The sequence below is a fragment of the Terrapene carolina genome, unplaced genomic scaffold, assembly GCF_002925995.2.
Source record: "Terrapene carolina triunguis isolate 2854851 unplaced genomic scaffold, T_m_triunguis-2.0 Scaffold211, whole genome shotgun sequence".
NCBI classification, from domain to species: Eukaryota; Metazoa; Chordata; order Testudines; family Emydidae; genus Terrapene; species Terrapene triunguis.
Window position 1 is genome coordinate 37,067,068 of NW_020664562.1, and position 26,724 is coordinate 37,093,791.

Sequence of the window (26,724 nt, forward strand, 5' to 3'; positions counted from 1 at the left end):
TGTGTGTGTGTGTGGGAGGGGAGCTCCTGACTCTTGCTGTGCGGGGTCCGGACCCTGACCGGTGTGGGGGGAGCTCCTGGCCCCTGTTGTGTGGGGCTCCTATCTCTGACTGGTGGGGGGGGGGGGGGGGGGCGGGGCCCGGGGGGGGGGGGGCCCGGGGCGGGGGGGGGGGGGGGGGGGTCCTGGCCCCTGTGTGGGGGAGCCGAGAGCCACAGCGGGCTGCCAGTCATGAACAACCTACCTCACTGCAGCGCCTACCCTGTGTTTCCATCCCTCTCTGCCAGCCAATCAACTGGGCGCACGTTGGACTGCGGGTGCCATGGTTACCATGTAAACACGCTGCCTCTGGGCTGGAGCAGGAGAGCGCAGGGCCGCTGGGACCGGAGCTGTATCGAGAGTCGCCCCCTCCGGGACACGGGCACCGAGCCCCCTCCCCCAGCCCCGCCAGCACCATGTCCTCCTCCACCCAGGCCGGCAAGGGCAAGAGCCTTAGCGTCGTGGTCAGCTTGTGAGTGTCCCGCCGCAGGGTCCTGTATCGGTCACTGGCCACCGGCCGGGCAGTGGGCTCAAGAGGACACGGCGGGCAGGCTGGGGGCCTGTCATCTCCACAAGCCCCGGCTGCTCAGACAGCCAGGGCCAGTGCAACCATTTAGGCAAACTAGGCGGCCGCCTAGGGCGCCTAGTGGTTGGGGGCACCTAAAAGCTGATCCACGTGGTGCTCGGGCACCAGCAATATTCAGAGCCAGGGGCCCAGCTCCAGCAATATTTGGGGCTGTGTGTCCCCCCCCCCCGCCCCACCTGCAGCCCCCCCCCCCACGCCTTCCCCGAGTGTCCTCTGGCCCTGATTTGCTGCCCCCGCCTTTCACAGTCTCCCCCCCCCCCATTCTCTGTCCCGGAGCAGAGCCTGTCTGTCTTTGTCTCCTCCATGCTGCTTCCCTGCAACAACTGCTGCCGCAGGGTCCTAGTGCCCCCCTGCTCCACTGCCAGGGCAGACTGACTCTGAGCCTGCCCTTCCCTCTCAGACCCTTTCATTTTCCAATGGGACCCTCCAGCAGCACAGGAGACCCCCCTGCCCGCAGTCACTGCTCCTGTCCCATGTTGGGCAAGGAGGCACCCCCATCCCTCACCCCCAGTGAGGCTACAGTCAGGGGCAACAGCAGGGGAGGAGGCACAGGCAGCGCCCCACCATGGGGGAGGCAAGGGAGATTCCAGGACCTGAGAGGGACCCTAGGAGCACATGCAGTGACAGTGGTGAGGGTGAGTGTGCTGCTGGGGGTGCAGGAAAGGGGGACTCCTCCCCCAGAGCTTGCTGCTGCTGGCAGGGAAAGGGCTGGGGGGGAGTCGTCTCTGGCCCCTGTCCCAGAGCAGCCTGCCTGTACCCCAAACTCATCCCCAGCTCTGCCCCACCCCAGAGCCCACAACCCCAGCCAGAGCTTTAACCCCCCACTGCACCCTCAACCCTCTGCCCCAGCCCCTCCAGCACCCCAAATACCTTATCCCCAATCCCAGCCAGAGCCCTCTCCCCCCACACTCCTACTCTTGCCCTGAGCCCCTCCCACACCCCAAATCCCCCATTCCCAGCCCCAGACAGAGCCCTTACCCCCACACTCCTACTCTCGCCCTGAGCCCCCCCACACTCCAAACCTCTCCTCTGCAGCCACACCTCACACCCCTGCACCCCTTCCATCCCAAAACTCCCTCCCAGAGCCTGCACCCTGCACCCCAGTCCCCTGCCTAGGGCCTGCACCCCAGATCTCCTTCCTCACCCAAACTCCTTCCCAGAGCCTTGGGCAGGTGGGGGGTGGAGTTTGGGCGGGGGCGGGTTCTGGGCATCCCCAAAATTTCTACAAACATGCTATCCCTGCGAGGAGGTGGAGTGAAGGTGAGCTGGGGCGGGGGGAGGGCCGCCCACAGTAACAGGGGGGGACGCACAGGGGAACCGCTCCCCGCCCCAGATCACCTCCACTCTGCCTCCTCCGCTGAGCACACAGCCCCCGCTCTAAGTCTCCTCCAATCGGCGCCGCAAGCCTGGGAGGGGAGGAGAATTAGAGCGGCGCTGGCGTGCTCAGCGGAGGAGGCGGAGCCGAGGTGAGCTGGGGGGGGTTCCCCGGGCGGGGTTAGCTGCCACAGAGGGGGGGGTCTCCCCGGGCAGGGTTAGCTGCCGCAGAGGGGGGGTAGCTACTGCGGGGGGGCTCCCCAGTTGGGGGTGGTGGTGGGCTCCCCGGGTGGGAGGCTGAGTTAGCTGCCGTGGGGGGGCGGGGTAAGCTGGGGGAGGGGCGCAAGGTGGAAGTTTTGCCTCGGGCGCAAACCTTCCTTGCACCGGCCCTGCAGACAGCGCTCGAGCTAGTGGTTGTCTCTGCTAATCCTGGCAGACCAGGCTTCATCCCAGTGCTATAAATCTGCACTGAGAATGTGGGGTTTTGTTGGTTACTCATGCATCCGATGAAGTGGGCTGTAGCCCACGAAATCTTATGCTCAAATAAATGTGTTAGTCTCTAAGGTGCCACAAGTACTCCTGTTCTTTTTGCGGATGCAGACTAACAGGGCTGCTACTCTGAAACCTTAGTTTACAAGATATCTCTCCTATCTGATCTATGTGGTACGTTTCAAGTGCACCCATCCCTGGAGTACCTAGCTACCAGTAAGCTTTCTTTGCAGTTAGCATCTTCCACACAAGGATCTCAGGGCATTTTAGAGCAATGAATGGACTAAACCTCACAGCTGCCTTGTGAAAGAGGGAACCCTAATTTTACAGATAGAAAAACAAAAGCACAGCTATATGATTCACCAAACTCCAGCAGAAAATCTTTGATAGAGTTGAGAACTGTACCTACGTGGCCTGAATCCAAATCCTACATTTTAATCCAAAGACTGTGCTTCTTGGTCCTTCATTTCCATACCAGTTGCCTTTCACCACACTTAGCCCCATAAAGAGACAAGAACTTTAGCATTTCTTCTATTCTGTTATTTTACAGTTAACATTTGCTTCTGTGTTTGTGAAGTTGACATTTTGTAGTAGACATCCACAATTTCACTACAGCTTTATACTGTTCATCTGCTAAATAGTCAATATAAATTTCTTGATCATATTTTGTTTGGTTGAAATAGGACATCAAAGCTGGAGTTAAATATGAAGAAGACGACATCTATTTCAGGAACTAGCAGCCAAAGACGAATGAGCTATGTTAGTGGTTTCAACCCAAACAGAGTTGGATCATTGAGTCGAAGAAGCATACTGATGGCTTCTGATGGCAAAACCATGGATAAAGGGTCTCTTATAGGGAGTAGGCATACCATTCAGGTAATGAACTTTTCAATACCAAATATTTCTAATTATGTTTAACTGATAATCTTAAAAGTTGTCTGGAAAGAAGCTTGGGTGGATTGCAGAGGGAAAAGAGGACAGCGTGACAGGGTAACTCTGACTCTGAATGTGACAAGGGTAAGCTTTCTAGGAAAAGGGGAAGCCAGTGCAGATATTCCAGAAAGTGAGAAAACCCGTTGGAAAGGATGGATGATGATCAGTGTTTAAAAAGTGACCCTCACAGGAAAACAAAATATCTGTGCCCTTTTTGCTTCTTTACAATATACTGAGGAAGGCTGAGATTTCCCCTCTCCTTTATTTTCTAATTTACAGAGTTTCTGCCTTGTCTTCCCTGTTTTTTTCTAGGTGACACTTTGGAGGATTCCTTGGAAGTCCAGAGAACTAGTGTAGGAGATTCCCTTGCTCTTAAGGATCAGGAATGTTTAATCTTTAACAAAAGATCTTTTATCCCAAAAGGACAGTCATATATGTTAAATTGATTTTAAAAAAATTGTGATTAAAATGAATTTCTTTTACAGGTGCACAGGTTTCACTGGTACATTTGATGTCATAAGATAGCTAGTTCTCCGTGCCCATGGAGTCTTGGGGAAAAACAGGGTACATGAGACCACCATTTTTGCTTTTGAAAAAACAAGGAGGATTTTCCCCCCTTAATCTTATGCATTCATCCATCATGAAGAAATAGAAATATTTTTTCTGTCACATCTTATATAGCAAATATTTGCTACGTCTAGCATATCTATACTTGCTTGCCTTGATTTGGTTGTAGGCTGTATACAAACAGCTACATGCTCAAGGAAAGCTTGATTCCAGATCAAATAAATGAAAGATAACTTTTATAAATTCAGTATGTTATATTAATATCCAACTAAGGTTTTCCATGCAAACTGATAAGAATTGTCAATCTAGGCTAAAGCATATTATATACATGCATTTCTCTCATACATGCAGGGGTCTTACATGGATCCAATCCATTTCATTAGCCCTGAATGTGACACTAAGGCTGCGCATAGGACACTGTGCATTGGAATGACTTTTACCCTTAGAGAATGTCAGGTTCCAGTTCTGTTAATATGCCATCTTTCACAAACATTTAAGAATTGTTCTCCTAATTAAACAAACAAAAAGTGGAGAAAACGTTCTTTTGAAAAAACATTTCTTTTTTTTTGATTTTGTAATAATAATGCTTTGAATTACTATAAGAGCTTTTATCCTGTATTGCCAAGGCACTTTACAAATCGTAATTGCCTCATAGCACTCAACGTGGGGAGGTATTATCTCCTTTTTATAAGTGGGAGACTAAAGTAGGGAGATTTAACTGACTTACAGGGGTACATAATAACTCAAATTGCCAAGGAATACATATATTTATAGAGCAGTGAAATTTACTTTTTCCATTACTGGCTTGTGTTGATTTGAAAAATCAGCCATTTAGAGCAACAGTTTTCTTCTTAAGTTGAAAATAACCTGTGTTTAAATCCATGAGATATGTTGACAGGAACATTTGTATTTGTTTAGCTGACATAGAGAAGAAATTCCAATATAAAGTATCAAGAACATTCTGTTTAGAAACCTTACAATCCACTTACAGTATATTTTCTTGCAGAAGAAAGATTTTTTTAGGGGAGGGACTAATAAAATTTAATAAAATTGCATAATAATTTCATAATATTAGCACTGTGAACCAGCTAGCCTCTGATTTATACCAGATTTTGCCAGAATTTAGGTCTGCTAGATTTCTTCATCATGACGGTTACTATAAAGCAGCACAGCCTGAAAAGTCAGCAGTGGTGATCAGGGTGAAAGTGTGCCTCAAGTAGCTGGTGTCTGTAGTTTCTCAGCATATTCCTGAAACAGCCTCCACTGGCAGAGTTCCTAAGAAGCTCTTGGCAGAAACTAAAGATGTCCTCTCATAGTTGAACCCCTTGAGGGAGAGCGGCAGTACAAACAACATCTACCCTCTCAATGTATGCTGGCACAGAGAGGTTTCATTGCTCCTCCCTATGTTAACTACTAGGGTGAATGTTCCTGTACCTTCTAATACTAATAAAGTTAAATGTTGCATAGCTGCATTTGTAGCTCAAACGTTTGTCTTTTTCACCAACAGAAGTTGTTCCAATAAGAGATATTACCTCACCCACCTTGCATAGCTACATATCATTTTCATTTGTTTAGAGAACACAAGATCATTTTTATTATTGTTATTTAAATATTCAGGTATTTGATGAGCAAGGGAAGGATGTAACACCTCGGCCACTCTATCATCCAGAACCAAGTGCTTCGCTACACAGACAAAGCAAAATCTTATCAACGCAGGATTTCTCTGGGGCCACTGGATCTGATTTTCTGTCTTCCTTATCCATGCATCAGACATCTGGAGTTAATGCTAGTTTAGTAGGTCCATTCTCAAGGTAGGTTGTTGCATTCCTTGGGTCAAATCTTGGCCCATGCTATACAGGATTCCAGAATGGCCATGTATGTAAGCTTCAGAAGTGCTAGTACCAGGAATAATTGGAGCCCTGGGTTCCAGTCCCTGCTCAAATTATTTTAAGGCCCCTCCAATCTCCTTGGCATTTCCTGTCAGATAGCTTAGGTGGATCCCTGCTCAGCATGCTGGCTTTTGTGGATCCCAGTCTTAGGCACCTAACTCTCCCTATGTATTGTATAGGGAGCCTAGGTGCTTAATTCAGGGCTGTGGATTCCACTAAGCGGAAAGGGACCTAAAGTTAGGTGTTGCAACACTGAGGCTCAGTCCAGTCCGCTTTGTGTATCTAGCCCTCAGTTGCCATTGCAGTACGGCGTAAACTTAAGGGTTTGCATTTTAAATTTTGGGAATAATAACCAATATAATGGAATCTATCTATAATTTGTCAGTCACACCTTCCTTAGCCTATTTTCCTACGCTGCATTATATTCTTGTATATTTTTAGACACACACCTTTTGAGGAAAAGGAAGTATACTAAGAAAACTGTTATACACAAGTAGGTTTTAAAAAAACCTTCATCACAACCACTCCTTACACATAGATTATCACTGTTAAGGCAAAATGAAAAAACACAATGAGACAATTAAGTGTATATGATTTTCAAGATGTTTTCTTATATATTTCAAAGAAATGTCAAAGGATTGATAGTGAAAAGTGCTGAAGACTCTCACCTGACAGTCGTGGGCTCATAGCATCACACAGCAACATCGCTCGCCCTTACGGCTAGTAAAAAGTGGGAGGGCATAGCCCTCCCCTTTTTAAAAGTGTGGGGGGGCATGGCTCCCTGGCCCCCTCCTGTTCCGGCATTCCTGCTCCACACTTCCCAGCCAGCCTTGCTGCTCTAACAGCACCACTGGCTGTGTGGCCTAGAGATTGGATGAGGCTGGGGTTCAAGAGGTCAGGGATCTAGTCCTGGTGTCACCGTAGGTGAGTCCCTTGGCTTCTCTGAGTTTCAGCATCCCCAGCTGTGAAATGGCAATAACCACCATGCTTTGAGATCACTGCCTGATGCGTGCTGTGGTGAATGGATCCCAGATCTTATTAAATTCTTCCCCATCATCTTTTCAGTACCATAGGATACTCTCTCAGATGAAGTCTTAATTTATTAACTCTTTTAAACAAATTCATTATTTTCTTTCCAGTGTCTTTCTAGGATTTCTCTTGTGACACAAGTATTTGCTGTATGCACAATCACTATGTAATGTGACTTGGCTATCCTACTACCAGTAATTCATTATTTTTGTATTATTTTGAATATTGCCATTTCTGGACTTTATTTCTGTATATTTCTTTGTTATTAAAGGACATATGGAAGCAGCAGTATTTCTAAATCAACATCTACAACTGAGTCTATGGCAGATGAAATAGTAGAGCCTGGTTCTAGACGAGACACAGCTATTAGCTTATCTGGTAAAGAAAATGTGCTGTTGTAATTACAGAGATTCATACTGTTGGCTTTGAAGCATGATTCTGGGAGACACTGAAGTCGGTAGAAGTTGAGGGGTGCTGTGCACCACTCGAGGAGCTCAGTGCCCCATAGTATGTGACTCCAAGTCAACACTATTATTTTTTACAGTTAAGTTTTCCTCTTTTGATCTTAGAACAGAAAAATATTTTCATTTTCACATTATATAATTTGACAGATGTACAGGTGAGGCGAGATGAGATAAAAGAACAACTGACAAAAGAAGACATTGATAAGAGAGTGGATATTTACCTCACGGAGACAGAAACTATCTGGCTATTGGACATGCCAACTGTCATGATGTCTGTAGAATCTGAAGATGCTGAAAAAGTGCAGTATGTATATTTACAATTTCACACACACTTTGGTATCCCGAGCCACAATATGCTCAATGCCCTCAATTTCCATTGACTTCAGAGAGTTGAAAGGGCTCATGAACATACAGGATCAAGGTCTTTACTACCTATATTTCACAAGATGACTTTTGTCTAAATGCCATACTGTACTCGCTTCCATCTCTAAACATGACAAGCTAGTCTTCTTTACGCTGTCTTGCTGACTGAATTTAGACCTTTCACCTACTGGGGCAGATAAAGCAGTTAGTGAAAAGCAGGGGTGGGTAGTATCCTAGTGACAACAAAACCCATTACTAAAATGAATGTTTTATTTTAAAAAATCATTTCCCTTTACCCAAGTAAAAAGGCTTTCAAAAACAAATGTCAATCTTTAATTATTTACCATCAGTTGGAGCCCCATCATCATGCTAGGAGGAAGATCAGGAGCAGTTTTTATTGCTTAAAATGCATTTATTATGTAGCAGTGCTATGTAAACATAGGAAAATCAGACTTTTAATCCAAACATTAAAGGGACACACTCAGATAAACATTATATGGTATTAGTAACACAGGAAAGGATGTTTGTTTTCTTAAAAAACAAACCAACCAACAACCCGTAGAAAGGATTTAGAGCCTCATTCTGCAAATGCTTGCATTTAAGGCAGTTATTCACTGTAGTAAATGCTGTGCTTGGTAGTACGTTTGTGGGAGGATCAGGTTCTAGATGGCTAGAGAGCCTACAGGAGTTAGGTTTTGATACAGAAAAACTGTTCTGGGATTTCTGGTTTATTTACAGCAGTTCAGGTTTACTAAAAAACAACACCCCCCCCCAGTTTGGCAAAAGACTCTGGATGTGTGCTTTCCATGTAGCTTTTCAGTCAGTAATTCCTGAACAAATGTATAAACCAACAAACTAGATAATCTTTATGTTTCCCTGAGGCTGCTGTCTCTTTCTACTACTAAAGTAACCCAACCCCTTTTTAAAGTGTAGAGCCTAAATAGGCTCCGCTGCACCTAATTAATTCCCACTTTGGCATTTTAGGCTAAATTCACAAAGGTACATAGGTGCCTAAACCCCAGACTTAGGTGCCTAAATTTGGGGGTTTACATACACCAGCCGTTCCCTGTAGGTGCCTAAACGAACTTGGCACCTAAATTTTCAGAATAAACATTTCCTCTGCCTAAATGTCTGCCTCTGGGTATGCGCACTGCTGCCTCAGTGTAGGTGTCCAGGTGCTTATCTCCCACCTAAGCCCCAGAGTGATTCACCAAACCAGGGAAGATAGGCTTACCTCTATTGTCTGCGAGGCCCTACCTGGTAGGCATGCTCAGAGACTGCCTGCTAGATTGGGTCCCATTCAAAATCTGGCCAAAGGAGAAGCAGGTGGTGATAGTGCTACCCATCATACATGTTTTAGCAACCCAATAATTAGAGCACTCACCTCTGATGTGGGAGACCTGGGTTCAACTCCCTCTCTGCCTGATGGGGGAGAAAGAATTTGAAGAGGGATCTCCCACTCCTCAGGGGGAAGATGACCAAACTGTTGGTAGATTCAGGCTTAGTATAATCCACTTCTGCGTTTTGAGTATTAAAACTGAAAGAACTAAAAAAAGACATTTCCTCTTCACTATTTCTGCAGTTATTAGAGACTAGACAATATAGATTAATCACTTTCACTTTTGTATTTAGGCAGCATCTAGTTAGTTTCACTCTGTAGTAGAGATGGGCCAGAGCTACAAATTTCAGAACTGTATCTGAATTTCCCCAAAGTTCAAGGATGTTTGGATCTGGTGTTTTGGCTCAGGCCCATCTCTATAATACTTTTCTGATCTAAACAGTGTGGCAACGTTGGGGTAGCAACCACTGCAAGGGAATATTTGGAGCCAAATAAAACCTTTTTAATTGAAAGAGACAGAAGCAGTAGACTTTAGTTGAAAACACCATGTCCTGTGCAATGTGTAGTTTTAATATGGATAGATTTGGGTTTTTTTAACATGTATGTAATTTTTCAAAGGGAACGGAACAAGGATTATATTGAGCTTTGTAAAAATAGAGTTGGTAATGATCGCTTTGTGGAAAGGATGATGCAAACGCTTAATGGAGCACCAAAGAATAAAGAAGTGCAATGTGAGAAAATCCTCATGGAGGATAAAGGTAAATTATCATTCAAAAAAGTGATAAATATAGCAAATGTTGCTTAAGAGCCCTTTCCCATTAAACATTTTGTACATTTGCTAATTGTTATTATTGTGACTTATTAGTGATTAAACTTAGATTATTCATTACTTATGAAACATATTCAGGAGAACACTAAAATTAAAGAAAGACCATGCGACTTGGTCGAGGCTACTTTTGTGCAGGTGTATAAGCAGGCTAACAAAGAGTTCAGGAAGTAGACCTGGGTGGGAGATGGTTTTCCAGTCCTGCCAAAATTTTTGTGATTTCAATAATTTTTCCTGCCCCAAATTGGGATGAAAATTTAAAGTCTCAAAATTTTTGCAGTCTGAAAATCTGAAAAGAAAATTTGGTTTGGGTCCATCAAAATGTTTTGAAGGGTTGTTTCAAACTGGAAAACTGAAATTTTTTGTTTAGAAAATTTCAAAGTGGAATGTTTTGACACTTCCTAAACCTCACAAATATTCTTTACAATGAGAAATTTCTCAATTTCTTTCTCCTGCAGAAAGTTTCAGTTCAGTCAAATAAGTATTTTCTCCATAAAAATGTTTTGTCAAAAAATTCCTGAGCAGCTCTATCAGGGAGTCCTTTCCTTGCTTATACACTCATGCAGCAGCCAGCCAGAACGTTAGTGTTTGCATTTCTTGAGCATAAGATGAAGGTATGGTAGAGTGGCCTGAAGTAATCTGCATCCCAACAGAGATGTGGCAGCAGGAGATGGGATAGCAGCATCAGCAGGGCCCCTGCCTCACTTCTACACCTCCTACTCCTAGCATTTAGAAACTGGTCCAGGGAGCAGCACATTCATCCATTGAAAGGATATAGTAGTTGCTTCTGCTAAGAGCTCTCCCCCTTTGTATTCTGTCTGTCTCAGCACCACAGAGGCAGAGTACTTCTGGCAAGGCAAAACTATCCAAAACTCAAACTAAACATCTTTTTGAGATTTGAAAATGCTGTTCCTTTTTTGTCCTTAACTTTTCCAGTGGCTCTGGTTTCAGCTCTAGGCGAAGATAGCACAATATGGTAGCATGGAGAAGCTCTTTCACAGGATTTCAAATCTCAGTCAAACCAGGAAGTCCTGGCAAACATAGGAGAAGACTGTCTTATAAGACTTCTGCCTCAGTTTTCTAGACAAATTTGGACAAGTATGCAGGCTTTTAGATGTTTATCCAAATTTCATCACCCACTTATGGCATTTTCTTTATGAAGAAGGCAAAAGAATGGCTGTGGGGAATGGTGCTCTAAATCTTATTTCTTTGATTTATTTAATGTATATAAACTACATGTAAAAGGATAGTATTGTAGAAAAAGTAGAGAGGACATATAGATGTTCACATATATGTGTATAGATTAGATACAGAAATGAACTAGCAGTATATTCTCCACATTATAGGCATCTGTAATTCTGATTATTCTACATTCCAATTAGTTGATGTTTTGTAAAGTTGAATACATAAAGACTTATGGGTATATAAATGCTAAGTATTATTAAAGTTTTTTAATAGGAGATGGACACACACACTGATGGGAGACCCTACACACAGTTGACGTTAGTACACCCATGACAGCCCCACAGTTGCTGTTGTTGCAAACTTGTCTGACACTGTTTCTGTACCATTTTACCGAAGAGATTTGGCATCTCCTATAAAAAGTCTAATATTTCCCTGCATTTTAGTGCTTTACAGTAAATGTTTAGAAGCACAATACAGTAGAACCTCAGTTATGAGCACCTCAGGAATGGAGGTTGTTCGTAACTCTGAACAAAACGTTATGGTTGTTCTTTCAAAAGTTTACAGCTGAACACTGACTTAATACAGCTTTGAAACTTTACTATGCAGAAGAAAAGTGCTGCTTTCCCTTTATTTTTTAGTAGTTTACGTTTAACACAGTACTGTACTGTATTTGCTTTTTTTTTGGTCTCTGCTGCTGCCTGACTGCGTATTTCCGGTTCCAAATGAGGTGTGTGGTTGACTCGTCAGTTCATAACTTACTGTGCTATGGTATTGTGTAATTCATTTTTAGGGATAATGGCCACTTCTTGGGACTTGTATGATTCCTTTAATGCCTTGGAAACAACGCTTACATCTTCAGTAACGGAAAGAAGTAGCAGACCAACAAGTTTGAGTAGCAGTAAATCTAATGTGACCAAAGACCGTGAACGAACCATGTCTACGACTTCTACAGACAGAGGTAATTTTTCTTTCTAGGTTTAAATTTCTACAGTGTTTTTCTCCTTATAAAGTTGTGATTATCTGTATTTTTATAAAAATTATACTGAGAACATGTTCAAACTGCACAATTTAGCATTCAAAGTTAAAGTAAAAAAATAACAGGGTTAAGGTGGCATGCAGAACCTTAACTCTGTCCCCTTTTGTGTAAGAACTATGATAGTGTTTTATTACATCGTCACTACCACACCTAAAAAAATACAATATTATATTACACGTTTCTCTGCAACCTTAGCTACGCATTGTAGAATCATATACTTCAGGATGGTACACATGGGTATGGGCAAACAGGGTCACATACTATTTCTCAGACAATACTGTACAATTTTTATAACCCTCAGCAATTATTGACCATAAATTCCTATGCTCACTTTTACCAGATATAAAGGCTATAATGTATATTACAAGAAATAGGCTGCAGTCTTGCAGTTCATCCAGGTCCTCAGTTAACAAAACAAACCCAACCAGATTGGACAGCATTTGTCCTTCCCTTGAGTCTTGGACATCCATCAAAGCCTTCTAACTGTTTTTTTCCTCAGCTGAGACCCAGATAGGACTCTCTTAAAAGCCTGTCATGGCTGTTCCTTTAATCAACCAGAGATGTTGCTACTGAATGATGTGAAACACTTTCCTCTGTGGCGTATGCTCAGTATGCTGCCTCCAAAGCACTCTTAACCCATCCCCCTCATGGCCTGGTGTGGCTTTACAGGCTGAATCATAAGACTGTCACCTTATTTAAAGGGACACTTGTCAGAATAAAAACAATAGCTGTCAAATCAAATTTCCTTTATTAGAGTTTTAATATTACCTTAGAATATTAAAACTGGAAAACAAATTAAAAAAAATCATGGTACTTTCCACCATGTATGCAGTTTACTTTTTGCTCATCACTCAGCATGGACAATGGAAATGGATAATCACCTTTACTTGTATTTATGGTTATATTCTAATTGGTTTTATGTCCTGGGCCTCATGTTGCAATGTTTGAGTTTAAATTTAAGTTTAAACAAAAACAAAAAAACAGTTTCTTTTTAAAACATGTGGGAAAAAATCTTAAAGTTAGTTTGTTTTTCTCTTTTAAACAAAAATGCCACCCACGCACATCAATGGGTGTGGGGAACTCATGGGGTCAGCGGTGAAAGGGGGATGGTCCCAGTAGCAAGAGAGGGAGACACTTGCCAAGAGATAATAGGTAGTTCCTTCCCCTTGGGAATCTCTAGCATGCATTGGCCAGAGGGGGAGAGAGGGGCTGATTGGCCAGCATTCCCCAGCTCCCAGAATTTAGCCGGTGCAGGGACCATGTGGAGCCTCTTTTGGCTCCATTCCAGCAGCCCACCCTATCCACCCAAACGAGGAATGGGAACCGAGCTTGATAGAGGCTGCTGGTCTATCCCATCACCTGTTTAACTTGTATATCCTAAATGAGAACTAAGTTCTGCCCTTTAGATACGTGCACATGGGTCCCATTATCTGGGATTCACACAGACACTAGGGCAGAATTTAGCCCTAAGAGATTGTAGTGTAGACACTTTGTATTACATGGCTACTTGATAGAGTTTTGGAAATACAAAGAAAACAAAACTAAAGAACTAAAAAAAAGCTAATAGTGGAGATATTTATTGATGACAAGATTTTCTGGGGTGGGGTGGTTCTTCTGGCTTTTGCCTGTGAAATATATTGGATTATCCAGCTAAACCTGCCTTTTTCAATATTATCTGTTGGTTTTCCAGAGAGCATAACCTCAAGTTCTATAATCGATTTGGAAAGTGTTATTCTTGCCAGAATCCACGAAGAAGAGGAAGACCATTCTGAAGCGATATTAAAATCAGAAAAATTTCAGCAGGATTTATTTTTTATGGAAAGGGTTCTAATGGAGAATGTTTTTCAGCCCAAACTTGCAGCTTATCGGCAACTTCCTGTTCTTATAGGTATACTTCTCATCAGATATGTCATTCTCAATATGAAGGAGCCTATTTTGCATGCTAACAAATATACCAAGTAAAGATGCCCCTACTCTGAAGTCTTGACAGAGGAACCAATTCTGTTAAATAAAGACAAAGGTTGGGGAAGGATTTGCAAAACCCAAACTGGGGTTGTTCAGTACTATGCTCCATCTTCTCATCCCCCCCAAAATATACAGAGAGCTTTGTGGAAGGTTTGGATAAATGGTTCTTGAGCTGGCTCATCTCCACTATTAACAGCAATAAACTGAGACTGGTTTCCACAGTATTTATCAAACTAGTTTTTACACTGGATCTTGAGCTTCCAGAAACAATATGGCTTCATGGACAGAGCACTGGGCTGGGACTCAAAAGACCTGGGATCTATTCCTAGCTCTGCCACTAGCCTGCTGGGTGACTGCAGGCCAATCATTTCCCCACCCTGTGCCTTGGCTTATCCCCATTTGATAGATGGGAACAATGATACTGACCTCCTCTGTAAAGCACTTTGAGGTCTACTACTGAAAAGTGCTAGATATGATTGGTTAGTATGTTTTCTTGGTATTACAGCTCTTCACTAGAACACACAGTCTTTCAGCTCAGCTCAGATTAAAATTCAGGCCAGACTGGCAGTAAAAGTTTAATCATCTGATGGCTGTTCAGTGCCTATGCAAAATGAGAAGGTGGATTCACTGCAGATCATAAGTGTCACTTATTGGACTATTGTTGGCAATCTTCAATAAAGAAGCCAAGAACTGACGGGGGAGAGACTGAACTACCATTTTACCCCTTAGGGGAGGTCCAGTTAAAATAAGGATTAAAAACATATGAAGTGAGGCCTGTTATACCTGTTCACCAGACAGAGGGCTTCAAGTTTCCCAAGCTGTCAATCCAACACTGACCACAAGCAATAAATTCAATTTTTTAGGGAGGAGAGGGGGGAAACCCACCACCACACACACCCTGCATTTTAAAGGGCCCAGAAGAGCTTGCAGACTTAGCTTTTGCCCCACTTATCCCCACATCAAAAATTTCAAATCTTGCATCCTCTAATAGCATAAATTCCAGAGTGGTATTTGCTCTTGTTTGATGCTTTAAAAATCAGGGAAGTAGATAAGGGAAAGATTTTCAAAATCTCAGATGGGAGTTAGGTGCCAGTTCCTATTTGAAAGTCTACAGTAGATCCATATTACTTCACAAGAATGACCTGACAGCCCTTCCAGATTTGCAAATTTTGTTAACTGGCAACTAAGCAGAAAAAAAAACACCCCTAACAAATGAAATATAAGTATACTTTGCACATTTATATTGACAAATGCAATTTTACTGTAATTATAACATTTCATAGTAACCATTAAATGTGCTATGGTGACAATTTTCAAACCTGGATCCATAAAATTTGGCATCAATGTTGAAAAATTTACAACTTAGATTAACCAGTAAATAGGAGGAAACTTTCCTTGGGGGGAGGGTAGGTTAACCTATAACTACCTCCTGCAGGGTTCTTGAACCCTCCTATGAAACATCCAGTACTGGACACAATTGGTGATGGGACATTGGACTATCTGGATCGCTAGTCTGATCCAGAATGCTAGTTCCTATGATCCTACAAAGATGTTGGCCAAATTTTGAAAAATTAGTTCTCTGAATCTTCATTACAGTTCTCTGCTATGAAATCTTTGCTGAGAAGTGGGATGAGATCACTGTGTTTCTGGTCAGAATTAGCAGGATTGCAGATTAGTGGAGTACTACTACAATTCTACTGTATTTGTTGCATTTAGAACCAGTTCTTACATCTGATGCTGGCAAAGAAGAAGGAGAAACAGAGGAAGCAGAAGAGGAGGAGGAGGAAGGGGAAGAGGAAGAGGAGGAAGAGCAAAAGGAAACAGTAGTTAGTTCATCAATTTTGTTAGATCTAAGTGAAGCACCAGAAGAAATCTTACCGCCCAGTCTGGAACGACTGTGGTCCTATACATGTGAGTGGACTAATGGCCACAATGTGAGCAGTATGGCTTGGAACAAGTTAAACCCAGTGAGTTACCAAATTTATTCTTCTAACCTTTTTTCTAGAATTGGATGGGTAATTGTCAAGGTAAAATACTAGCTTGGGAGTAGGGTTCAAGATGCTGGGTAAATGTGTGACAGGGAGGGATTCATCCCTGAGGTCAGACAGGTGGTGGTTGCTTCCTGCAGTCTGTATCTTCCTCTGCCATATGCTGACTTAGCCGCATTGATCCACTCTTTCATGATCTTCAGGATAGATAATTGCACCTCACCATTTCTAAGAATGAGCAAATCTACCTTGGAGATCTTCAGTTGGTTCAGTATACAGCAGCTTACCTTCTCAGCAGCACTGGTCTCAAAGGGCACTTAACCAGGATGTTCAGATAACTACACTGGTTATAGAATTTTGGGTCAAATTAAAAATCTCTGTACTAATCTTTAAGACCATTCATGGCATTGATCCAAGATGGTATAGGGACCACCTCTTGCTCTGTGACAATGATCTCCCTAGATCGCTGCATTTCTCAGGAATGAGGACACCAACAACCTTGAGAGTAAGACTCATGAGAATGACAGGCACAGCTTTCACAGCAGCTGGTACACGATGATAGAACTCACTTCCTGTGGAGGTCAGAATGACCTCAGAGCACTCTACTGTCAGAGCAGTATACATCTCACTTCTCTGATTTAGCTTTCCCATGGTGACAACAAAAATAACAATGTAGGGGAAGAAGGTAAAAATGGGGGAGGAGGAATATAAAAACAATCAGACTGCCTCAGGGGAAAAGGGGAGGCAATATGGCCACGTATAAAGTCTTTGGGCCAGATCCTCAGATGTAAATTGATATAAATCTGTTGGCCTGTTGGGTACTGATCCATATGTTTATACTGACTAGCCACAAACTAAGAATTGCAAGACCATTAGATGCTTATTTTTGAAATGCTCATTTCACACAAAAAAAGGTTGTTTTGTGTAGAGGAATACAATTTAAAGGAGTTGAAGAGTAAGGTCCTTGCTGCCAAGTTCCTTGCTTGTTACTTATAAACCACAAGGTGTAAATAGCAGAGGCAATGATAAAAATATTATTTGTCTTCCCTCCTTGAAATATTAAGCCCTGGAAACATTTACCAGATTGTATCAAATACTGCACATTAACATAAGTTTATAAAACACTTTATATACATCTATATAAAATGGGCAGATTTTTATAGGGGCCTGCCTTTTTTGTGGGCACAATTTGTGCTCACTAAAATTGCACTTGCAATTAATTTTCATTCATGCATAGTGAGTAGTGCCTTGCACATACTACATTAGAATTTGACGCTCAGAGTAATCTTATTTACTTTAATTACCTTACTTTGCTTATCTGACTACATTACTGAGACTGTGTACTCCGTACTTGGTACTAAGTTATCTAAGTAGAAGGATTTGCGCACTTAACTGCTGGCAGAAAGCTGCCACTTAAAATTCTAGCTTTAAATTTCTGCTTTAATTGAAGTATATCCACCAATCTGTACTTTTGGGTTTTAGGATCTTTTGGCTGTTGGTTATGGGCAGTTTGGTTTTCAAGAACAGAAGAAAGGCTTGGCTTGCTGCTGGTCACTCAAGAACCCTATGGTAACACAAGTAGAGATAAAGCACAATTTATTTTAGTTCTTGTTACTTTAATAATTTTTTTTTGGCTGTAATAATTTTGTATGATTTAATAGCAGATCATTGAGTTTCCTGTTGCTTGAGAAAGCAAGACATATAGCAGTAATGTTAATTTGTTGGCCCAGACTAAACCCCTGGAAAATGGATAATAATTAACAATTCTTCTTAATTTTAAAATGTCTAAACTACATTACTGCTGGTGAAAGATGCTAGAAAACACTGGAGACTAAAGATCTTGTTCACAGGACAGTTACAGCAAAGGGAACAAGGGTACTGCACACTTCCTCCACAATAGCCTGCCCATGTGCCTCAGATTTCACCTGGAGGAAGCATCTATAGAAAGTAGCTTAGCCTCTGTGCCCATTCATCCTCTGTACTGTGGTTTTGTAATATGGACATCTGTCCACAGGGAACTGAACTCATGTCACAAAGACCATCAAACTGCTGGTTAGAACAGTCAATTTAAACCAACTTAGGCTATGTCTACACTGCACTTTCGTCGTTAAACACCCCCCGCCCCCCCCCAAAAAGGACAAAAGTTTTAATGACAAAAACCGCTGGTGTGGACAGTGTTTTGTTGACAGGAGACACTCTCCCACTGATGTAGCTATCACCCCTCATTGGGAATGGTTTTATTTTGTCATCAGAAGAGCTTTCTCCTGGCAACAAAAAGAGTGGCTTCTCTATGTGCCTTACAGTGGCAAGGCTTTAGCAGCATGGCTGTGCCGCTGTAAGTGGCACAGTCATAGCCTTAGACTGGGCAACCTAAGAATGAAAAACTCTGTATCCGGTTTCCAATCCCCTAGCCAAGATTGTGAATTAATCAGGTTAGCTATTACCTGGATTAGATCCAGGTGTGTAGTTCCTCCTATAAAGATTTTCATACTGTGGGGAAAGCTCTTTTAAGCATTTCAAATATAAAACCAAAATTATTTACCTTGCATTTGTTTTCCCATAATCTTCCTACAGTTGCAAATTCAGGATATTTGTATTTTAAATGTAGGGTTTCCCCTTCCCAGTCCATCTTCTCATCTGCAATAAATTTTGCGCTGTATGAAAAAAAAGAGGTATTTTAAATTTAATTTCAACATCTGCAGAATGTAACTTTTCATGATATTTTCAATAAACAGCAGATTTCAAAGATAACATTTAAAAATGTGATGTTTCTGTGAGAATAGTGATCCTTGCCAAAACAAATGTTTGAATTAAAAGAAATGAAAATTGAGGGTTTTCTTTTAATATAGAATAATTTTCACTCAGAAATGTGAAAACTATCAATTTTTCACAAAATCACATTTTCTGAAATCAAAACAAAATGCAGAAACCTCATCCTGAAGTTTTCAAACTTCACTGTAAATATTTCACACAGCCCCAGCCATGATGCAGATTTCCATGGAAACACTCTAATGTCACCAACTCAAATCTGAGTTCATTACCAAATCAAATAAAAAAGAAGATAACCTATCAGGGAAAATGCTCTTATTCAGATACTTCTGGGATGGGAGTAAAGAACAGACAATAACTGGCTACAGGGCCGTCCTTAACCATACGCAAACTACGCAGCTGCATGCTGCTCCAGCCTCCAGCCTGATCCGCCCCGCTGCCTGAACTGGCCAGGAAAGCTGTCCCCACCTCTGCTCCACCCCGCCTCTTCCCACCCCTGCTCCGCCCCAGCCCCGCCCCACTCCTGCCCCTTCCCACCACTGCTCCACCCCAACCCCACCCCTTCCCCTGAGTTACATCCCCGGGGACTGCAGCAGGGGTCGGGCGCGCCTTGCACTCACCGAGTGGCAGGAAGTAAAGCGACCCGGCCCCAACCTGCTCCACCGGCTTGTGCTGGGGGGCGATTTCCCACCTGCCCCCTACAGATGTTGGGCACTGCCCCTCCCACCCACGGAGGCCTGGGGACAGTCCCCCGCTCCTCCCACAGGGGGGCTGCGTAGGGCACCACAATGTCTAGAGACAGCCCTGACTGGCTAGGCAACTGGATATTTCTGTAACTCTCTTCTTTCAATTTTGCTCCAATTTGAGGCGTTCCCTTCTCAATACGTAACAGAGATGTGCATAGATGTGCCTGGGTTCTTCCCAGCACTGCCACTTGTGCGCACCTGCTGTGTGACCTTGGACAAGTAACTTCATCTCTCTAGATCTGAATTTCCCCATCTGTAAAATCCGGACAGTAAGACGTAGGGCTTGTCTACGTTGCCCCACACTTGGATTACGGGGGTGTGAATAGTAGAGCGCACCAAAGTGCTGCACTGTAATGCCCTTGCGTGGACACTGTGGGTGTGAACCAAAAGGTTCCTAGTTTGTGCTCGAAGAGGACTATGTTAACAGGTCTACATTAATGAAATTTAGGAACCTTTTAGTTCGCACCTGGAATGTCCACCCTGGGGAACTATAGTGCAGTATTTTGGTGCACACTCACACCCCATAGTACAGACTGCAAGTCAGTATAGATATAGCCATACTTTCCTTTTTGACGTCATTTCAGATCTAGGATTGGAATAAAAGCAATGTATTTTTATTATCATTGCATTATTTTCTTTAAAAGCTATGCTATTTCTTATACACTTGTCCATTTCTGCAAGCTTTTATATGACTAAAAGTTTGCAGGATCAGGACCTCAGGGTCTATAAATTATTCTAATTTCAGTATGTAATTGCTAGATAGTTCCTGGAAGAGAGGTTCTAAAATCCGGTACGCTTATATACTTACATCTTTAGGGCCAAATCTTGCTTGCACACAAATATTATTGACTTCAGTGAGACTACCTTTGAGGGAGATGAGCAAGATTTGGCCCTAAGTGTAGTAAGCTGGGCAGTGCAACTAAAAAAGGTGAAATGCCTGTAAAAATCAGATCTATATGATAGAATACAATAACATTTGTATTGAAATGAATTGTTACATTCATTTACTATTCCCATAATATTTAATTTTCACTTCAAATGCACTTCAAACCCCAAGATCCACATTGCACTATATAATGACTTGCCCCTATGTGTCTGTGACTATTAGCTCCTTTACAACTGATTATATAGACAAATTTGAAGTCACCCAAACTGTTGAGATAATTGCATCATATTAGATCAGGGGTGGGCAAACTATGTCCCGGGGGCCACATCCAGCCATTCAGATGTTTGAATCCTGCCCTCGAGCTCCCGCTGGGGAGCAGGGTCCAGGGCTTGCCCCACTCCGGTGCTCCAGCCAGGGAGCGGGGTCAGGGGTTGGCCCCGCTCCGCATGGCTCCCGGAAGCAGCAGCGTGTCCCCCCTCCAGGCCCTACGTGTAGGGGCAGCCAGGGGACTCTGCACGCTGCCCTCGCCCCAGGCATGGCTCCCACAGCTCCCATTGGCCGGGAACCACAGCCAATGGGAGCTGCAGGGGCGGCACCTGCGGACAGGGCAACGCACAGAGCTGCCTGGCCATGCCTCTGCATAGGAGCCGGAGTGGGGACATGCTACTGCTTCCGGGAGCTGCTTGAGGTAAGCACTGCCTGCAGCCTACACCTCTATTCCCCTCCCGGGCCCCAACCCCCTGCTGCAGCCCTCTGAACCCCTTGGTCCCAACCTGGAGCACCCTCCTGCACCCCCAGCCTCTGATCCCCAGTCCCACCCCAGAGCCTGCACCCCCAGCAGGAGCCCTCACCCCCTCAACCACCTGCCCCAGCCCGAAGACCCCACCTGTACCCTGAACTCTTCATTTCTGGCCCCATCCCAGAGCCCACTCCCCCAGCTGGAGCCCTCCCCGCCTCCCACACCCCAACCCCCAATTTCATAAGCATTTATGGCCCGCCATACAATTTCCATACCCAGATGTGGCCCTCCAGCCAAAAAGTTTACCCACCCATGTACTAGATGGTTTTGTAAAGGTCTAAAATGATTTGGCTCAATATTTGTTTTACATTTTTGATTCTTGAAAATCTCATTTTTTAAACACAGTAAAAATGAATACTCACAATCAAATTCAAATAATGGTGCTGCTATAAACATTACTCAGGCTAAAGCCAAGGTTTTATAGGGAGTTAAGGAGTACAGAATCAGCCTCTAACTGGTGCCTTCCTCCCTCTAATGTTTTAGATGTTCTGTCACATCAGTGTTTATGGTACCATGAAATTAACACAGTACAGATCAACGATAATCAAGTTACTTATATGGCTCCCATCTCTACATTAGCTGAGTGCATAAGCATCAGAATTAAGAGCTGACATATATTGAAACATGCTTATTTTCAGACTAATACCCTGATGACAATGGTTAAATTCAATGGCTTCAGTAGAGTTGCATCTTCTTACAACACAGGCTAAATTTGGTCCATGTAGGCAATGCAATTCTTTAGTTGCAGTCTATAAAAGGTAAATTGCATGAACATAGCACTCTGGCTTAAACTACCTAAGTTACCTTACATTACAGTTTACCTCCAACTAAACTTCTGCTGATTAGAAAAGCACATGAATAAAAAGCAGAGAAGATTAGATGTTAAATTGTGAGATGGGCAAAAATTAGAAGTGGTGGTTTGCTTTTTTTCAAATGTCAGGTTTAGGTTGTAGTGGGGATCTGGATCCCATCCCACTTTATCCAACCCTCCAAAGTTCAGGGAAATTGTAGTCACTTATACGGTTCACTTTAAACCCATCTCTAATTCAATTTACAATACAAAAGTCACATTTCTGCACAGCGTTCCTTTCAAATTTGACAACCATAGCAGGAAATAATAGTCTCAGTTATTTAGAATATTGTCTTAAAGTTGAACCTGGTAAAGCATTTGTAGTGTTAGAAAAATAGTGGTTAGTCTAGCAATTAGCTAATAGAAGAATGAAATAAATGTGTTGTTTTCTTCTGTTCAGTGGCCAGAGCGTATTTATCAATGTGATCATGGTGTTACTGCACTGGATTTCTCTCTGGCAAACCCAAACCTTTTAGCAGTTGGAATGTACAGTGGCACAGTAGCCATCTATAATGTACAGACTCATAATACCACCGCACTTTTGGACAGCAGGTAAGATTACAAACTCCCCACCTTGTTGCACTTCTTTCATGTCTTGTTAGTTGTGGACATTCATTCCATTGCTAAAATTTAAATAAACGAGTGAACAGTAGTGCTCTTGAAAAAGTGGATTCAGTGAAGGCAGGGAAATGCTGCATAATTCCCCGCTTCCCAGCTTTGCTAATGTCTCTCAATTCTGATTTGAAACACTTACACTGTACCCACCTACAATCCTGGGACTTACTTGAAAAGAAACTGTCAGGCATGAAGACTTTGATATATATAAATGTCCATGAAAGACTAGATTAGGCCAACCATGAAGCAGCACCAGTACAACGATTTGGATACCTAAAGAAAAGTGCTTCAGTCATTTAAACATTATTCTATAATTAAATATGTAAAAATATTTTCTAAAATGTACTTTTAAAACAACTTTTCAAAACAATAGATACATGTCTTAAAACTCTGACTTTTCATAGAATCATAGAAGATTAGGCTTGGAAGAGACCTCAGGAGGTCATCTAGTCCAACCCCCTGCTCAAAGCTGGATCAACACCAACTAAATCTTCCCACCCATAGCTTTGTTAAAAACCTCTAAGGATGGAGATTCCACCACCTCCCTAGATAACCCATTCCAGTGCTTCACCACCCTCCTAGTGAAATAGTGTTTCCTAATATCCAACCTAGACCTTCCCCACCTCCCATGAAAATTAAAACAACACCTCCCATGAAAATTAAAATAACCAATTAACACATGCCCACACTCCAGAGTGTTTGTTCCTAAGTTAAACACACACCAGTTTTGTTGCTTATGTAGTAACTTTTAAAAAATGCATTCTCCCTTATTTCTGTTAACTTATAGCTCTGTTTGTGCGTTCCTTTATTTCAGTGAATCTTTTGATAAGCATATAGGCCCTGTATGGCAGCTGAAGTGGATTGAACAGGACAGGGGCACAACGGGAGATGACAAAGGAGAGATATTAATCTCTATCTCAGCAGATGGCAGAATAACCAAGTGGCTTATACGCAAAGGACTAAGCTGCACTGGTAAGCCTATTCTCTCAGGACTTTCTACACTGGGCTATTGCACAATACCTTATTCCAGGCAATTTCCCTGTGTATCATAGAATCATAGAATATCAGGGTTGGAAGGGACCTCAGGAGGTCATCTAGTCCAACCCCCTGCTCAAAGCAGGACCAATTCCCAACTAAATCATCCCAGCCAGGGCTTTGTCAAGCCGGGCCTTAAAAACCTCCAAGGAAGGAGACTCCACCACCTCCCTAGGTAACGCATTCCAGTGCTTCACCACCCTCCTAGTGAAATAGTGTCTCCTAATATCCAATCTAGACCTCCCCCACTGCAACTTGAGACCATTGCTCCTTGTTCTGTCATCTGCCACCATTGAGAACAGCCAAGTTCCATCCTCTTTGGAACCCCCCTTCAGGTAGTTGAAGGCTGCTATCAAATCCCCCCTCATTCTTCTCTTCTGGAGACTAAACAATCCCAGTTCCCTCAGCCTCTCCTCATAAGTCATGTGCTCCAGACCCCTAATCATTTTTCTTGCCCTCCGCTGGACTCTTTCCAATTTTTCCACATCCTTCTTGTAGTGTGGGGCCCAAAACTGGACACAGTACTCCAGATGAGGCCTCACCAATGTCGAATAAAGGGGAACGATCACGTCCCTGGATCTGCTGGCAATGCCCCTACTTATACAGCCCAAAATGCCATTAGCCTTCTTGGCAACAAGAGCACACTGTTGACTCATATCCAGCTTCTCGTCCACTGTGACCCCTAGGTCCTTTTCTGCAGAACTGCTACCTAGCCATTCGGTCCCTAGTCTGTAGCTGTGCATGGGATTCTTCCGTCCTAGGTGCAGGACTCTGCACTTGTCCTTGTTGAACCTCATCAGGTTTCTTTTGGCCCAATCCTCTAATTTGTCTAGGTCCCTCTGTATCCGATCCCTACCCTCTAGTGTATCTACCACGCCTCCTAGTTTAGTGTCATCGGCAAACTTGCTGAGAGTGCAGTCCACACCATCCTCCAGATCATTAATAAAGATATTAAACAAAACCGGCCCCAGGACCGACCCTTGGGGCACTCCGCTTGAAACTGGCTGCCAACTAGACATGGAGCCATTGATCACTACCCGTTGAGCCCGACGATCTAGCCAGCTTTCTATCCACCTTACAGTCCATTCATCCAGCCCATACTTCTTTAACTTGGCAGCAAGAATACTGTGGGAGACCGTATCAAAAGCTTTGCTAAAGTCCAGGAATAACACATCCACTGCTTTCCCCTCATCCACAGAGCCAGTTATCTCATCATAGAAGGCAATCAGGTTAGTCAGGCACGACTTCCCCTTGGTGAATCCATGCTGACTGTTCCTGATCACTTTCCTCTCCTCTAAGTGCTTCAGAATTGATTCCTTGAGGACCTGCTCCATGATTTTTCCAGGGACTGAGGTGAGGCTGACTGGCCTGTAGTTCCCCGGATCCTCCTTCTTCCCTTTTTTAAAGATGGGCACTACATTAGCCTTTTTCCAGTCATCCGGGACCTCCCCCGATCGCCATGAGTTTTCAAAAATAATGGCTAATGGCTCTGCAATCTCATCCGCCAACTCCTTTAGCACCCTCGGATGCAGCGCATCCGGCCCCATGGACTTGTGCACGTCCAGTTTTTCTAAATAGTCCCGAACCACTTCTTTCTCCACAGAGGGCTGGTCACCTTCTCCCCATATTGTGCTGCCCAGTGCAGCAGTCTGGGAGCTGACCTTGTTTGTGAAGACAGAGGCAAAAAAATCATTGAGTACATTAGCTTTTTCCACATCCTCAGTCACTAGGTTGCCTCCCTCATTCAGTAAGGGGCCCACACTTTCCTTGACTTTCTTCTTGTTGCTAGCATACCTGTAAACAGCCCATAGATAAAACATTTCAGAATTGTTAAATATCTGAAGTACTTATGAGTTATTCAGAATGTTCTAATATGTCACTATCTCTTTCATGTAAAATTCATATTCCATGTACTGTCTATTTGCATAGATCTGATGAAACTGAAGCGAACCGCAAGTGAAAGGAAAAAACTAACTGGTGAAAAAGAAAAGAAAAGTGAAGCTCTGATATCTCGACAGGCACCTGGAATGTGCTTTGACTTTCATCCAAGGGTAGGCTCAGGAAATCCATTGTGATTATTAATGTTTCAAATTCAGTTGACTGAAATTTTATATATTAGAACAAAACATTATAGGTCAGATCCTCAGCTGGTGTACAGTGATGGAGCTATACCATCACAGCTGAAGATTTCACCTCACGTGTTTAAACAAACACTAAGTTGTAGTAGTCTCCTGGATTCTGGAGACATAAGCTAGACCAGCCCTAACTGCTGCTCTAACTGTGAATATTCACATAAGAATGAATGAAAATTTCAAAAGAGAAGCTGTCTGGTGCCAGAAGATTAATACACTTGCCTTTTACTTTTAGCTGATTTTATTCAAGGTTGGTTTACGTCACCAGTGAAACACATTTGGAAATCTCTTTTTTCCCAAGTGAATTTTTCCTGTCTCACAAGTTCATTGCATGGATCTCTGCATTGTAGGCACTCTCTAATGAAAGCCCCCAAACAGTTCAAAAATGGAGATCAGGATTCAGGTATAGGGGAAGCTTGCACTGCAGTTACCCATGTTTCTCCAGCAGTAGCTATAGAATGCTTCTGATGTACATAAGCGCTAACAATATTACCCAAAACTGATCAGAGAGAAAACCAAGCAAGCTAACCCCTATATTTTGTGAGTTTTAATTATGTTGCTTTGATTGACTTTGGGCCTGATCCCAAGGGCAGGTGAACAAACACAGTTCTCATTGAAGTCAGTGGGAATTTGAGTGCTCAGCATCTCCCAGCAATTTCACAGCCTAAACTCCACACAGCTCTTTAAATATGTCAGGATAAATATCCTACAGGTTGAATCCCAGTTTGGAATATCTGGATTTTTGTTTCAGAATACTAATATATACCTGGCTGGGACAGAAGAAGGGCATATTCACAAATGTTCTTGTTCATATAATGAGCAGTTCCTAGAGACCTACCGAGCACATAAGGTAGGTAAAATTAAATAACAGAAAAAGTGATTG

General features: G+C 43.1%; 1 protein-coding gene across 1 annotated transcript in view; it reads left to right on the forward strand.

Annotated features, from left to right (window-relative positions):
* The first annotated feature begins 1,120 nt into the window (after positions 1 to 1,120).
* The window catches only part of WDR78 (WD repeat domain 78), a 46,662-nt gene continuing 21,058 nt past the window's right edge, over positions 1,121 to 26,724 (forward strand). The window contains exons 1-14 of the mRNA XM_029912391.1: positions 1,121 to 1,257; positions 3,109 to 3,301; positions 5,543 to 5,736; positions 7,115 to 7,221; positions 7,455 to 7,611; positions 9,628 to 9,767; positions 11,811 to 11,978; positions 13,747 to 13,944; positions 15,738 to 15,988; positions 17,492 to 17,578; positions 22,460 to 22,611; positions 23,489 to 23,646; positions 25,639 to 25,760; positions 26,593 to 26,691. Coding sequence (XP_029768251.1) covers positions 3,131 to 3,301; positions 5,543 to 5,736; positions 7,115 to 7,221; positions 7,455 to 7,611; positions 9,628 to 9,767; positions 11,811 to 11,978; positions 13,747 to 13,944; positions 15,738 to 15,988; positions 17,492 to 17,578; positions 22,460 to 22,611; positions 23,489 to 23,646; positions 25,639 to 25,760; positions 26,593 to 26,691 — 2,004 coding nt within the window. The 5' untranslated portion in view covers positions 1,121 to 1,257; positions 3,109 to 3,130. The remainder of the gene's footprint in view (positions 1,258 to 3,108; positions 3,302 to 5,542; positions 5,737 to 7,114; positions 7,222 to 7,454; positions 7,612 to 9,627; positions 9,768 to 11,810; positions 11,979 to 13,746; positions 13,945 to 15,737; positions 15,989 to 17,491; positions 17,579 to 22,459; positions 22,612 to 23,488; positions 23,647 to 25,638; positions 25,761 to 26,592; positions 26,692 to 26,724) is intronic.